This window comes from Halichoerus grypus, chromosome 3, assembly GCF_964656455.1.
Source record: "Halichoerus grypus chromosome 3, mHalGry1.hap1.1, whole genome shotgun sequence".
Taxonomy (NCBI): domain Eukaryota; kingdom Metazoa; phylum Chordata; class Mammalia; order Carnivora; family Phocidae; genus Halichoerus; species Halichoerus grypus.
The window spans coordinates 69,195,054-69,211,999 of record NC_135714.1 but is presented as its reverse complement, the minus strand read 5'-3'; the positions used below and the strand labels follow the sequence as shown (position 1 = coordinate 69,211,999).

Genomic DNA, 16,946 nt, shown 5'->3' with positions numbered 1-16,946 from the left:
TATGCATTAAGTCACTTATTCATATTTCATGTTACCGGAGTTTGAGGGGAACTTTTGAGAGAAAATTAACATTTTCAAACAAAAAGAGTAAAAGAATTTTAAAGTAACAAAACAGCTCAAGACATAACTATAAAAAACTGGATCCAGAACTCTGTAATATATGTATTTCTATCCTCATCTTTAAAATTGTCCTCAGAAGTAAGAGTTCTTTTGGAGAGCAAATTTTACATAGAGAAATATGGAGTAATTACTGAAATAAATTATCAAATATTTTGAACATTATATTGAATAGCTTTTGTATTCTTTATAAATGTGATAACACACAGGCTGGAATCTCTAAATATTCAGATCCTTACTCAGCATAAAAATGATACTTATGAGTCATCATTTAAAGCAAATAAATCCTTTTACAAAAATAATTTTAGCCATTCTTTGAAAAAATATCATGTTCTCAACACATAATCATAAAAATCTAGTTAATATTTGATGTATTTTTTAAAAATATGATCACTGTGGAAATCTGATAATTCAAAAATTCTTTTAAAATATATCACTTTATTGTCTATTTAAAATATTAATAAAATTAATTATCTTATGTGTGAATATGTTGATCTGATAAACTAGGAATAGAGTTTCAGAGACATTCTTTAGGGCCCATGACAAGCATACTATCAATTTTATGGTCAGATGAAAGCAATTTCTAACACATCAATTCCAAACTTGCTCTTTTCCTTACTGGAATCATTGGAACAAGCACTGGACTTTGAGCCAGGAGATATGACTTCTAATTGTGGCTTATATTTGGTTAATTATGATTATAAAGAAAAATCATGTGGTTAACTAAGAATAATTGCATATAGTTGTTCATATTGAGATCCTCTGAACATCTGGAAAAGAAGCACTTTCTACTTAAATATAACTATTCGTGTTTACAGGAACAAAGAACTTGAAATGGATCAGTTAAAATAAAGGCACACACTTTTAAAGATGACTATACCACATATTGGCAGTTAGAACATTCAACTACTACATTGACAATAATAAAGATTCTTGTTTTCCCTCTTTTCGTAAACCATTATATCTAGGACCATAGTAGTGTTTCATCTAAAAAGCATTCTGGAAGCACACTGAATGCTTCTATAGACTTTAATTATAATTTGTAAAAAGAAACATTTTGACAGTTGTTTAACAACTTCCAGAATATTTGACTCTCCTTAAACTTCATTGTAAAAATACCATGGAATTATCTTGGGAATGCTATTTTACAAGCAATTAATTTTTTACTGAATAACTTTGTAACTCTAGCTAAATGTAACTAGAATATAATAGTGTGTTGGGAGTACTTTCCAACTTTGCTAAATGACTCCTTTATGGAAAATCTGACAGCTTCTTTGCCCTAATTTTTAGTTTGACATCAGGTCTTCAGAATTTGAAGGAAGGATGACCAATGATTAAATGATGGTTTGGTAGGGCATGATAACCTAACTGTATTAGAGAGTAGACCTCTTTTCATAGTTTATAGTGTAAGCATGGAGATTTATTTAACCTTAATTAGTGTTTTCTATTTAAATATCTCTAAGTAGTTATAGTTTACCTATGTCCATAGTACTAACATAAGTTTTTGTCTAAGAATAACCTTCAATTCTGACCTTTTGTTATCTTTGTTTCTTTATTTCTAATGAGTCTAACTTACTACTATATTCTCAAGCACGTTGTAACTTAGATGAACTTTTATTGAAACATGTTCTTGTTTAATTGTTCCTACTGTTTTGTAAAGGAATATTCTTCAGTTTTTCCCACCCACCCTTCATTTTTTAATATTACACAATCATATATTTTTTAACCTAATAACTAAGAGGCTGTGTAATAATTTAAATTTTATTCAGCAAGATTATAAGGGAGATAGAAGAGGATTTGCAAATTAGCTTGATGTTATCCTTGTTCAATCTTTTATCTACTTGTATTATATATTTATTTTGTTAAATATAGTTAATTTTGTCTTTTGTCAGGACTACTGATCTTTTTAGTCCAACCCTACTGAATAGCTAGGGGTAAAGATTTTACAGATCTCAATTGAGTAATACTATGGTTAGATCCCTGAACTGTTACAAATTACAGTAGCAGAAATGAATTAATTAACACTAAAGGATAGAGTTGTAGAAAAATAAACAATGTAAGAGAGAGCACTGCCTGTGTTATTGTATTTAAGAATAATTTCTAAGGTGTCTATCATTCATTGACACACGGCAAGGAAATCTGTTTGAAATCAACTTCTTCCAGTTGTTTTTTCATTCTCAAGGCTCTGACCTATCAAATATTAATGATAAATGAAAAAATCTCAATCAGGAGTATATCTGTCAAAGATCCTCTATCAAAGATCCTCAATTTTGGCAGTATCAATTTTCATAGAGAAGTAATATTTTCCTGTAGAATTCCCCATGCTTACTGTACTTTTGAAATATATACACTTGGATGGAAATCTGTTGTCTTAAGTTGAACAACCTATATTTATCCTCATACCTCATTGAAAGCAATATTCAGGAATGCAGGGCATTACTAACAGAAGTAACAAAAATAGGTATGAAATTGTGACTACTTTGATTAACTAGAATTTTTTTAAAGTCTTTGATGAAGAATAATGAGTTATTTTATTATCAAAAATTATCCTGATCCCATATTTAATGCATTAGTAACATGAACAGATGAAGTTTCCTAGAGAAAGGGAGAAAAAAATTTTAAAAAGAATTTTAAAAAATGTAAATGAATCTTATAAGGTATTTGTCATTTTTAGAAAATAAATGATTGAGGTAATTTCAGGATAAAACTATTATTTTGTGTCATATTTTTTCTCATTTAAATCACATGGTTATATAGAAGCTTATCTCAATATAAGAAATTCTTCTGCTGTTATTTAAATACCTTTTTATCTTTACAACTCAAGGACTATTTCATGATATCCTATTTTGTTAAGTAATGTTAATTCCCCAAAAGTGCATTTATGCCACAAGTGAATTTAAAATTCCAAGAGGATTCACTGCCTGACAATTCTGGTTTTATATTTTCATCCTTTTTTGCTTATTAAACTCCAATTATGTTGGTGATTGCTCAGGATTTGGAGAAGCAGTTAGTCTCCCAACTAGTGAAAGGCAAGACCTAGTAGATCTGCACTTTTTTTTGCCCTTAACTATTCAATTCTCAGATATTGACCAGTGGAACAAAGTAATTGAGCAACTAGGAACACCATGTCCGGAATTCATGAAGAAATTGCAACCTACAGTAAGAAACTATGTGGAGAATCGGCCCAAGTATGCAGGACTCACCTTCCCCAAGCTCTTTCCAGATTCCCTCTTCCCAGCGGACTCTGAGCACAATAAACTCAAAGGTATGCCCATCAGGGACAATTTCAGAACCACTGTGCGGATGATGGACTAAACAATGATAGAGTCAACCAATAGAGACACCTCTCTTTAACTTGAACTATCAATTTAAGGAGTAGTTTTTAAAGATTTTATTATTATTATTATTATTATTATTTTACTAAGAACATGTGGTCAAGGATTTTAGAATTGTGTGGATATTCAGAGGGAAAGATAATAATAAAAGATGTGACAGTGGTATGGATTAACTGTGTCACGAGGCTTATTTGGAATCTCAAAATTCTTTTGCAGTATAACTCTAAAAGACCAATGTGATACACATTGAAGTCATTGTTCCAATTCTTTTTATTACCTGGAGAATATTTTCAACACAGTTTTTTTGTTGTAAAATCTTGGAGATGCAGGTGTTTGGGTTTTCTTTTATTTGTATTTTATGGAATGTTCAACCACCATTTTTTCATTTTAGAGTGACAGATGAGATTTACTTACACATTTTATATTCAATAGAAATACTTTTATTAATAAGTAATTCTTTCTACTACTATGTCTGTAGTTAAGAACTTCAGTAACAAATCTTAGTTTCTTCACCTACAAAACTTGGATAATAATGCCTTAGTCATAGGATTAGAGACAAGGGATAAATTTGGCAATGTTTAAATATATACTATAAATAATATTCTATTTCTTATTTTAATTTAGACTTTAGAGAATATTTAGAGAAATTGATTTTGAAACAAATTTGATGTTTTTCCTTGATTGGGCTCAAATGCTGTCCCTCAAAATCTGTGTAAACCTGGACAAATTATCTAATCTATCTATACCTCCTTTAACAAATGAAAGGAGAAAGTGTCTACCTTAGGATCATTGGGAGGATTAACTGAGGAAATATTTTGTCAAGCACTTAGAACAATGCCTGGCTCACAGTAAATACTCAGTTGCTGTTAGACATTTTTTTAAAATGTAATAATTATTATTTAAAATGTAACTATATTTATCAAAAAGGAAAAAGGACATATGCTTTTGAAATTTTACCCCAAATGTTCAGTGGGTGATTAACTACAAACTTAACTTATGGACATAACTTATAGCTAATACAGACTTAAATGAGACAGAGAAACTAAAATGTGGTTCTATCTCCCAGGGTCTTATCATCCCCAGACTTCCATCTCGTGGGTTTTAAGTGTGCAGCATTGTTACTGTGTTCACAACAGTTTTATTGCAGAGTTGGGTTTCTTCCTTCAGTTGACTCCACAGTCAATGGCAACAGACTAAATGATTACCAAATCTGCTGCTTTTAAGATCAACAATGCCTAGGGTGGGAGGAGCAAGATGGCGGAGGAGTAGGAGACCTAAATTTCGTCTGGTTCCAGGAATTCAGCTAGATAGGGATCAAACCATTCTGAACACCTACGAACTCAAAAGTAGATCAAAGAAAAGAATAGCAGGAACTCTCTGAACAGAAAATCGACCACTTTCTGGAAGGTAGGACATGCGGAGAAGTGAATCCGAGGCAATATTCGGGAAGATAGACCGCGGGGGAGGGAGCTTCCGTCAGCCGCTACTGACAAGTGATAGAGCAGCAGAGCACAAAATTGGAACTTCTAGAAGTCTACTCTGCTAAGGGACGTCACTCCAGTGGCTAAGCAGGGCGTGGAACCCTCGCTGGGACAGTGTGGTCTCAGGACCCTCGGGGTCACAGGAAGACCGGGGGTGCCTGAGTGCGGCAGAGCTCCCAAGTATCAGAGTGGGGAAGCCGGCTGCAGAAACGGAGCCGAGGAGTGGGCTCTGAGCTTGGGGTTGCCATAAACCGTGATCCGTGGCACAGTCGGGCCACTGCTCTTCCAGCAGGGACCCAACAAGCAGCAGATCCGGGGCGACTCCCCTTCCTCCGCCTGGGAGGAGTGGTGCAGGAGTGCACTGCAGGGATCTACTGGGTTTGGAGACTCCACACGGGGTCATGTGCCAGAGATAGAAATGCTCAGTCACAGGCTGGGTGAACATGGAGTGTGGCCAGAGACTGGGGAGATGGGAGTGACTGACTGCTTTTCTCTGGGGGCTCACTGAGGAGCGGGGCCCCAAGTTCTCGGCTCCTCTGAGGCGGAGATTGGGAGGCTGCCATTTTCACTTTCATCCTCCAAAGCCGTAAGGAAAGCTTGCAGGGAACAAAAGCTCGCGAGAGCAAACCTGAGCAGATTACTTAGCCTGCATCCGGCAAGGGCAGGGCAATTCTGCCTCTGGCAAAGACATTTGGGAACCACGGCAACAGGCCCCTACCCCAGAAGATCAGCAAGAACAGCCAGCCAAGACCAAGTTTACCGATCAATGAGAATGGCAGAACTCCAGTGCTAGGGGAATACTGCACATAGAATTCGTGGCTTTTTTCTCCTGATACTTTAGTCTTTCAAAGTTAATTTTTTTAATTTTCTTTTTTTTTTCTTTTTTTTTGAATTTTTCTTTTTCCCTTTTTCAACCAACATCTTATCAATCCCTTTTTTAAAAAATCTTTTTATTTTTCATTTTTAGAGTCATGTTCTATCCCTTCATAGTAGTTACCCTTATTTTTGGTATATATATATATATATAAATTGTTCTCTCTTTAATATCTTGGGATACTGTTTCTTCTAACAGACCAAAATATACCCTAAATCTCTAGTGTATGGTTTTGTTCTAGTCTCTTGCCTGATCACATTCTCTCCTTTTTTTTTTTTAATCCTCTTCTTTCTTTTTTCAACCAACTTCTTATCTTATCAATTACTTTTATAATTTTCATTTTTACAGTCATATTCCATCCTTTCATCAAGTTTACCCTTATTTTTGTACATATATAGGCTTTTCTTTCTTTAAAATTTTGGGAGGCACTTTCTTCTAACAGACCAAAATACGCCCAAATCTAGTGTGTGGCACTGATCTATGCACCAACCTGATCATATTTGATCATATTCTGTTTTGTTTGTTTGTTTGTGTGTTTTTTTTTTATATTTTTCTTTTCCTTTTTTTTTTTTTTTTTTCCTTTTTCTTTCTTTCCCATTCTTTTCCCCCGGTTTCAGGTCTCTTCTGATTTGTTTAGTTTATATTTTTCTGGGGCCGTTTTTACGTTGTTAGCATTTTGTTCTCTCATTCATCTATTCTCCTCTGGACAAAATGACAAGATGGAAAAAATCACCTCAAAAAAAAGAACAAGAGGCAGTATCGACTGCCAGGGATGTAATCAATACGGACATTCGTAAGATGTTGGAACTAGAGTTCAGAATGACGATTTTAAAGATACTAGCTGGGCTTGAAAAAAGCATGGAAGTTACTAGAGAAACCCTTTCTGGAGAAATAAAAGAACTAAAATCTAACCAAGTCGAAATCAAAAAGGCTATTAATGACGTGCAATCAAAAATGGAGGCTCTAACTTCTAGGATAAATGAGGCAGAAGAGAGAATTAGTGATATAGAAGACCAAATGATGGAAAGTAAAGAAGCTGAGAAGAAGAGAGATAAACAACTACTGGATCACGAGGGTAGAATTCAAGAGATAAGTGATACCATAAGATGAAACAATATTAGAATAATTGGGATCCCAGAAGAAGAAGAAGAAAGAGAGAGAGGGGCAGAAGGTATATTGGAGCAAATTATAGCAGAGAACTTCCCTAATTTGGGGAAGGAAACAGGCATCAAAACCCAGGAGGCACAGAGAACCCCCCTCAAAATCAATAAAAATAGGTCAACACCCTGACATCTAATAGTAAAACTTACGAGTCTCAGAGACAAAGAGAAAATCCTGAAAGCAGCTCGGGACAAGATATCTGTAACCTACAATGGTAGAAACATTAGATTGGCAACAGACCTATCCACAGAGACCCGGAAGGCCAGAAAGGACTGGCATGATATATTCAGAGCACTAAATGAGAAAAATATGCAGCCAAGACTACTATATCCAGCTAGGCTGTCACTGAAAATAGAAGGAGAAATAAAAAGCTTCCAGGACAAACAAAAACTAAAGGAATTTGCAAACACAAAACCAGCCCTACAAGAAATATTGAGAGGGGTCCTCTAAACAAAGAGGGAGCCTAAAAGTAACATAGACCAGAAAGGAACACAGACAATATACAGTAACAGTCACCTTACAGGCAATACAGTGGCACTAAATTCATATCTTTCAATAGTTACCCTCAATGCAAATGGGCTAAATGTCCCAGTCAAAAGACACAGGCTATCAGATTGGATAAAAAAACAAGACCCATTGATATGCTGTCTGCAAGAGACTCATTTTAGACCCAAAGACACCCCCAGATCGAAAGTGAGGGGGTGGAAAACCATTTACCATGCTAATGGACACCAAAAGAAAGCTGGGGTGGCAATCCTTATATCAGACAAATTAGATTTCAAACCAAAGACTATAATAATAGATGAGGAAGGACACTATATCCTACTTAAAGGGTCTATCCAACAAGAAGATCTAACAATTGTAAATATCTATGCCCCTAACATGGGCCCGGCCAATTATATAAGCCAGTTAATAACAAAAGCAAAGAAACACATCGACAACAATATAATAATAGTAGGGGATTTTAACACCCCCCTCACTGAAATGGACAGATCATCTAAGCAAAAGATCAACAAGGAAATAAAGACTTTAAATGACACACTGGACCAAATGGACTTCACAGATATATTCAGAACATTCCATCCCAAAGCAACAGAATACACATTCTTCTCTAGTGCCCATGGAATATACTCCAGAATAGATCCCATCCTAGGTCACAAATCAGGTCTCACCTGGTACCAAAAGATTGGGATCATTCCCTGCATATTTTCAGACCATAATGCTTTGAAACTAGAACTCAGTCATAAGAGGAAAGTCGGAAAGAACTCAAATACATGGAGGCTAAAGAGCATCCTAATAAAGAACAAATGGGTCAACCAGGAAATTAAAGAAGAATTTAAAAAATTCATGGAAACCAATGAAAACGAAAACATAACTGTTCAGAATCTTTGGCATGCAGCAAAGGCAGTCCTAAGAGGAAAGTATATAACAAAGAAGCCTTTCTCAAGAAACAAGAAAGGTCTCAAATACACAACCTACGGGCGCCTGGGTGGCTCAGTCGCTAAGCGTCTGCCTTCGGCTCAGATAATGATCCCAGAGTCCTGGGATCGAGCCCCACATCGGGCTCTCTGCTCAGCGGAAAGCCTGCTTCTCCCTCTCCCACTCCCCCTGCTTGTGTTCCCTCTCTCACTGTGTCTCTCTCTGTCAAATAAATCAATAAAATCTTTAAAGAAAAAAAATACACAACCTAACCCTACACCTAAAGGAGCTGGAGACAGAACAGCAAATAAAGCCTAAACCCAGCAGGAGAAGAGAAGTAATAAAGATCAGAGCAGAAATCAATAAAATAGAAACCAAAAGAACAGTAGAACAGATCAATGAAACTAGGACCTGGTTCTTTGAAAGAATTAATAAGATTGATAAACCCCTGGCCAGCCTTATCAAAAAGAAAAGAGAAAGGACCCAAATAAATAAAATCATGAATGAAAGAAGAGAGATCACAACCAACACCAAAGAAATACAAACAATTATAAGAACATATTATGAGCAACTCTATGCCAGCAAATTAGATAATCTGGAAGAAATGGATGCATTCCTAGAGATGTATCAACTACCAAAACTGAACCAGGAAGAAATAGAACACCTGAACAGACCTAGAACCACTAAAGAAATTGAGGCAGTTATCAAAAATCTCCCAAAAAACAAAACCCCAGGGCCAGATGGCTTCTCAGGGGAATTCTACCAAACATTTAAAGAAGAATTAATACCTATTCTTCTGAAACTGTTCCAAAAAATAGAAATATGGAAGGAAAACTTCCAAACTCGTTTTATGAGGCCACCATGACCTTGATCCCAAAACCAGACAAAGACCCCATCAAAAAGGAGAATTACAGACCAATATCCTTGATGAACATGGATGCAAAAATTCTCACCAAAATACTAGCCAATAGGATCCAATAGTACATTAAAAGGATTATTCACCATGACCAAGTGGGATTTATCCCTGGGCTCCAGTGTTCAACAGCCGCAAATCAATCAATGTGATACAATACATTAATAAAAGAAAGAACAGGAACCATATGATCCTCTCAATAGATGCAGAAAAAGCATTTGACAAAGTAGAGCATCGTTTCTTGATCAAAACTCTTCAGAGTATAGAGATACAGGGTACATACCTCAATATCATAAAAGCCATCTATGAAAAACTCACAGCGAATATCATTCTCAATGGGGAAAAATTGAGAGCTTTCCCCCTAAGGTCAGGAACACGGCAGGGATGTCCTCTATCACCACTGCTATTCAACATAGTATTAGAAGTCCTAGCCACAGCAATCAGACAACAAAAAGAAATCAAAGGCATCCAAATCGGCAAAGAAGAAGTCAAACTCTCACTCTTTGCAGATGATATGATACTTTATGTGGAAAACCCCAAAGACTCCACCCCAAAACTGCTAGAATTCATACAGGGATTCAGTAAAGTGGCAGGATATAAAATCAATGCACAGAAATCAGTTGCATTTCTATACACCAACAACAAGACAGAAGAAAGAGAAATTAAGGATTCGATCCCTTTTACAATTGCACCCAAAACCGTAAGATACCTAGGAATAAATCTAACCAAAGAGGCAAAGAATCTGTACTCAGAAAACTGTAAAATACTCATGAAAGAAATTGAGGAAGACACAGAAAAATGGAAAAACGTTCTATGCTCATGGATTGGAAGAACAAATATTGTGAAGATGTCAATGCTACCTAGAGCAATCTACACATTCAGTGCAATCCCTATCAAAATACCATCCACTTTTTTCAAAGAAATGGAACAAATAATCCTAAAATTTGTATGGAACCATAAAAGACCCCAAATAGCCAGAGGAATGTTGAAAAGGAAAAGCAAAGCTGGTGGCATCACAATTCCAGATTCAAGCTCTATTACAAAGCTGTAATCACCAAGACAGTATGGTACTGGCACAAAAACAGACACATAGATCAATGGAACAGAATAGAGAGCCCAGAAACGGACCCTCAACTGTATGGTCAACTAATCTTCGACAAAGCAGGAAAGAATGTCCCATGGAAAAAAGAGAGTCTCTTCACCAAATGGTGTTGGGAAAATTGGATAGCCACATGCAGAAGAATGAAACTGGACCATTTCCTTACACCACACACAAAAATAGACTCAAAATGGTTGAAAGACCTAAATGTGAGGCAGGAGTCCATCAAAATCCTAAAGGAGAACACAGGCAGCAACCTCTTCAACCTCAGCCGCAGCAACTTCTTCTTAGAAACATCGCCAAAGGCAAGGGAAGCAAGGGCAAAAATGAACTTCATCAAGATAAAAAGCTTTTGCACAGCAAAAGAAACAGTCAACAAAACCAAAAGACAACCGACAGAATGGGAGAAGATATTTGCAAATGACATATCAGATAAAGGGCTAGTATCCAAAATCTATAAAGAACTTATGAAACTCACCACCCAAAGAACAAATGATCCAATCAAGAAATGGGCAGAAGACACGAACAGACATTTTTCCAAAGAAGACATCCAAATGGGGGCGCCTGGGTGGCTCAGTCGTTGGGTGTCTGCCTTTGGCTCAGGTCATGATCCCAGCGTCCTGGGATCAAGCCCCACATCAGGCTCTCTGCTCTGCGGGAACCCTGCTTCTCCCTCTCCCACTCCCCCTGCTTGTGTTCCCTCTCTCGCTGTGTCTCTCTCTGTCAAGTAAATAAAGAAAATCTTAAAAAAACAAAAAAACAAAAAAACAAGCCAGTGGAGTGAGCATCATTATTAAAAAAAAAAAAGAAGAAGAAGACATCCAAATGGCTAACAGACACATGAAGAAGTGCTAAACATCACTCAGCATCAGGGAAATCCAAATCAAAACCTCAATGAGATACCACCTCACACCAGTCAGAATGGCTAAATTTAACAAGTCAGGAAATGACAGATGTTGGCAGGGATGTGGAGAAAGGGGAACCCTCCTACACTGTTGGTGGGAATGCAAGCTGGTGCAGCCACTCTGGAAAACAGTATGGAAGTTCCTCAAAAAGTTGAAAATAGAACTATCATACGACCCAGCAATTGCACTACTGGGTGTTTACCCCAAAGATACAAATGTAGGGATCCGAAGGGGTATGTGCACCCCAATGTTTATAGCAGCAATGTCCACAATAGCCAAACTATGGAAAGAGCCAAGATGTCCACCGACAGATGAATGGATAAAGGAGATGTGGTATATATACACAATGGAATATTATGCAGCCATCAAAAGGAATGAAATCTTGCCATTTCCAACGACATGGATGGAACTGGAGGGTATTATGCTGAGCGAAATCAGTCAATCAGAGAAAGACATGTATCATATGACCTCAGTGATATGAGGAATTCTTAATCTCAGGATACAAACTGAGGGTTGCTGGAGTGGTGGGGGGTGGGAGGCATGGGGTGGCTGGGTGATAGACATTGGGGAGGGTATGTGCTATGGTGAGCTCTGTGAATTGTGTAAGACTGTTGAATCACAGACCTGTACCTCTGAAACAAATAATACATTATATGTTAAAAAAAAAAAAGAAGATAGCAGGAAGGGAAAAATGAAGGGGTGGAAATCAGAGGGGGAGATGAACCATGAGAGACTATGGACTCTGAGAAACAAACTGAGGGTTCTAGAGGGGAGGTGGGTGGGGGGATGGGTTAGCCTGGTGATGGGTATTAAAGAGGGCATGTACTGCATGGAGCACTTGGTGTTATACGCAAACAATGAATCATGGAACACTACATCAAAAACTAATGATGTAATGTATGGTGATTAACATAACAATAAAAATGCTTTGACAGAGGGAAAAGAAAAAAGATCAACACTGCCTATACACGGATTGAAGAAGAGTTAATACTGCAAATAGAGATTTGAAAAACTTAATGTCTTTATGATGCTAATTGACATGTCAGGCAAAAGTAATCCCTTTATATGAAGACACCTGTAGTGTAACAACATGGGGATGATAAAAGCCCTGATCAAATTATTTGAGATAATGACAGCACTTGTAGAAAAACTATTAAATAAAACACCACTCTTCATAATTCCCACTCTCTTGGTTTTATTTATTTTTTTAATCCATTTTCAATCTCTATGATTTTATTATTTTTACAAATGATACACTAGTTTATATATTTATAACTAAGATAATTTTAATATAAAAACTGGTAATTTATAAAGAATTATATGAATAATCAGAGGGAAGAATTTATTTTTACTTAAAAAGAGCATAAGACATTTACTTGCAAATAAAAGAATGAGAGAGGAGGAATTGAAACCTTTTCTTCCTCCTCATTTTGTTCCCTTCAAATAGTATTGGTCATTGTTTCTTAGAGAGATTCCATTACTGTAGTCCATGCCCCTATTGATGAGGAGCCCATTCCAACCCCTACACTTTGTAGGAGCAGAAAGATGGGGGGTTTGATGAGAGTGTGGGAGGTGGGTGTGTGTGTCTCTCTGTATAAAATCAGTTACAAATCAAAGAGATCTCTGAATCAATGAAATGAATAAATATAGCCCTGTTGGGCCATTAAGGGGAGTTGTGGAACAAATAGATTATTTTCCCCATAAAATTTTCAGATCAGGTTGGAACTGTATTTTCTGTAAAATTTTATGTTTTTAGAGATTGAAAACTGAGTGTCTTTTCGCATTGTCATTAAATAATTATACTTACTGATTTTCACCATTTAATTTTTGTTTTTGGCATCTCTGGCACCTCACACTGTACCTGGCACAGAGTAGACATTTAGTATTTTAAAAACTGAACTAGATCACCCATATCAATGTGGTTGCTGAGATGTATGGATTCTTTCAAATCTGGCCCCTCCTCTCTATCCTTGAAGCTTTTGCTCCTGTTAAAGACTTCATCATCTCTCCCTTCCTCAAAAAAGTCACCCCTGATCTCCTTGCCTCTCTCTAGACACTGCTTTATCCTTTTTTTCCATCTCAAAAAAGCTTTTAAAATGAGCAATCTACATCCACTTTATCTGCTTCTTTTTAAAAAACTTCATTCTTTCACATTTATTTTTATTTATTTATTTATTTATTTATTTATTTATTAAAGATTTTTTTATTTATTTGAGAGAGTGAGAATGAGAGAGAGAGAGTACATGAGAGGGGGGAGGGTTAGAGGGAGAAGCAGGCTCCTCGCTGAGCAGGGAGCCCGATGCGGGACTTGATCCAGGGACTCCAGGATCATGACCTGAGCCGAAGGCAGTCGCTTAACCAACTGAGCCACCCAGGCGCCCCTCTTTCACATTTATTTTTAATTACATGAGATATATATATTCTCCCCTCCTCAGAGGTAACTATTATTTTCAGTTTGTTGATTATTCATGCAGACCTTTTCTATACACTTATATACATTAATAAGAAGAGAGGGAAATTTTACTGGGAAGGGGCAGATGTACACAAATTGTATCATGATCTATGGATTATTCTTGCAACTTCATTTTGTTGCTTAACAACATGTCCATGTGATCTACTTCATTCTTTTAAACTGCCAACTGCAATTCCATGGTACATTTGTACCATAGCTCATTTTTTTGCTTTCTAGATAGAAATTTAGACTGTTTAAAAAATTTTTTTATTCCATAACCAATGCTGCAGTGAACATCCTTTCTGTATTTTTTTTATGAACATGTACAATTGTTTCTCTAGGCTATATACCTAAAAGTGGAACTGATGGATCATAAGGTATTCACATTTAAAATTTTAATGGATAGTCCAAATTTGCCTTGTAAAAATATTTATCAATGTACACTCCCACCAACATGAATGAACTCACCTGGTGTTAGTAAATATTATACCATCTTTTATTTTTTTCAATCGGATGAATAAAAAATATTTCCTTGTTTCATTTTACATTTCCCTAGTCACTTGGTAAAGTTGCTCGATGTTTGGAAGGAAGGTACTAGTTTATCTTTGTTTTCTTAATTTCCTCCCCCTTCAACAAAATTTCCTGCCAAAGTCAAAATTTTACTAATTGTTTCTCTCACTCATTGTTTCAGCCAGCCAAGCCAGGGACTTACTGTCAAAGATGCTAGTGATTGACCCAGCAAAAAGGATATCTGTGGATGACGCCTTACAGCATCCTTACATCAATGTGTGGTACGACCCTGCCGAAGTGGAGGCGGTAAGGCATAGGCTTATTTATTTTCCTTCCACAGACAAATCAGAGTAACTGGGTGCTCAGTGGTGAAAACTGCAAGAGAATTAGAAAGGACTTCATACGATTCCTAAGTCACAAAGTTATTACCTTCCCCTCTAAGAGTTATTTTCTTCCACCTATATTTTATATGCTTTTCTTTTTCAGGGGTTTCCATGAGAGATGATGATTTAGTCCAAAAAGCTTTAGCCATCCATGAAACACATCCATGTGTTTTTGTTAAATTGTTAACATCTCCAGTGTCTCCTTTTTTTATGTTTAATTCCCAGCCTCTCCTGATGCAAACTAAGTAGCAGAAATCATAATAGAGAATAAGTTGCTTTGCGTCTCTTTCCTTGATAAGATGCCTGTCATTAGTCAAGTGTGGGCACTACAAACATTTCGCAGATAGAGCTTTTACCAGGCCATTGGTGACTTCGGGAAACCTTACATGGATTAGATGAGAAAAATTAGGTAGTCCAATGCAGAGTATTTCAGATTTATTCTAAATTCACTGCCATAGTAAGATGAGCCTCCATATTGTAAATCTAGGCAGAGTTTAGGAATCTTCCCAGAAGCATCACTTTTTTTCCTTCTCTTTCCAACCATTCAATATCTTCTGTCCAATCTCTTTCTTATGTCTTTGCCTTTCTCCTTTTCTGTGTGGAGCCGAGGCAAAGGGTTATTGTTGTTGCCCATGTGTGTTCTATAGGCCTCCTGATGGGAATGTCCTTTTGTCCCTCTTTTAAATGTTACCATCAGCAATGTTATCTTCACCCCAAAGCATCAAAATCTCCTCAAATTCTTAGAATGAGTCTGCTAAATGATTTTTTTAACATAAATAACTTCAAATTACTTTGGTTGAATTGGTTTTTAACATTCTATTTGGAATACTCTCTTCACTTGTTTTCTCATATCTTTCTTTGTACCCCAAAGTATTCTTGCTTGAGCATAGTTTTGCTTTGTTTCAGCTTCCTTTTGTTTCATTGTGTGCCTGCCCATGTCAAGATGCAAAATTCAAACTGACATAATTCTTATCCTTTCATCCTTCATTGGAGAAGTAAGAGCTGACAGATGGGAGTGAGGATTAGGGAGAACTTTATAAATATAATATTCAAAAAACTACTTTCCATAGTAGCCCAATCCTTACCCATTCAAAAATTATGGAGAAAACACTTCAGTGATAATTGAGTCTCTCAAGTGTGCAAATTGGGGTGTAATAGTCCTTGGTGACATTTTATTAAGATCTGCTCTCTTAGGCAGTTTTACAATGATGTTGAAATTTCACTTTGCTTATAATTTTTAGTCACTTGATTCGATTCTTACAAGACAAAACTCTAATATTTTTATGGGTAAAAGATAGAATCATCTTTAGTCTCTCACTCTTGGGAAATAATTTCAAAAATGTTCTTGGGGTGGAATGAGGTAGTGAAATGTAAGAGAAAGTATGATGTATATGTATGTGAAAGGTAAGTATAAACATTTTTTTGGATGATTTCAAGAAAGTAGGTTATGTTGATAAAAATTTTAGACAAACAAATTATTTGAAACTGTTGCTTCTCATTTATTTTGATCATTCAAATCATGTGGTGTATTTATTTTTTCTTACATCTAATGTAATGTGTGTAATTTGTTTTTAATGGATGGTGGCCCAGAGTTTAATTGGAATCATAAAGTCTGCATTTGTAATTCACTTGTGATTATGTTGCCTATAAAAGAGACAGTTGTTTAGAATCTATAACAACATATTAATGAATAGCATCAGCGAGTTTTTAAATATAACATTTTATGAAAAATTTCTTTGAAGGATAAGAAGATAAGATTTAGGGTGCTAAAATGGCTAGAATCTTTTTCTCCCTCATTTCAATATTGTCATCCTGGGGAATGGATAGTAACAACATAAGATGTGAATTGTAGGGGAAGGATTTGATAGAGCCCGAAGGTTTAGGAAAAGGGATCAGTTAATGCACAGAAGAACAAGCAGGTATTTAACATTTAGACTGGGATCATTGGTTATACAAGGGTAAACATGTTTTATATCTAGACACGTTGCAGTGAGTAGGTTGGAATCCTGACCCCAGGGCAAGGATAATTCATTACTCTATAAAATGTATAATCCAAGTCACAACTAGGAAGAGACAGATCCTAAAGATGCTAGAAGCAGTGGTCAACTATGCCTTCTGCAATACCCTTAGAAATAGTGCCTTTGTTATTGCATGTGAACATACATTTAAAATAAAATGACCTTTCTTTATGAATGCATGGCAAAGCTATAATTTCAAAGATCTATTTTCTGCCAAGACTGCCAAGACTATTTTGCAAATAAACTCTGGCGTGTTCTATAATCTAAACAAATGGAAGT

At 36.2% G+C, this 16,946-nt stretch overlaps 1 protein-coding gene across 13 annotated transcripts in view; it reads left to right on the top strand.

Moving 5' to 3' along the window:
* MAPK10 (mitogen-activated protein kinase 10) overlaps positions 1 to 16,946 on the top strand; it is a 318,671-nt gene that overhangs the window by 254,597 nt on the left and 47,128 nt on the right. For all 13 annotated transcript variants that reach the window (XM_078068890.1, XM_078068894.1, XM_078068897.1 and 10 more), the window contains 2 exons: positions 3,200 to 3,382; positions 14,448 to 14,572. In XM_078068890.1, coding sequence (XP_077925016.1) covers positions 3,200 to 3,382; positions 14,448 to 14,572 — 308 coding nt within the window. The remainder of the gene's footprint in view (positions 1 to 3,199; positions 3,383 to 14,447; positions 14,573 to 16,946) is intronic.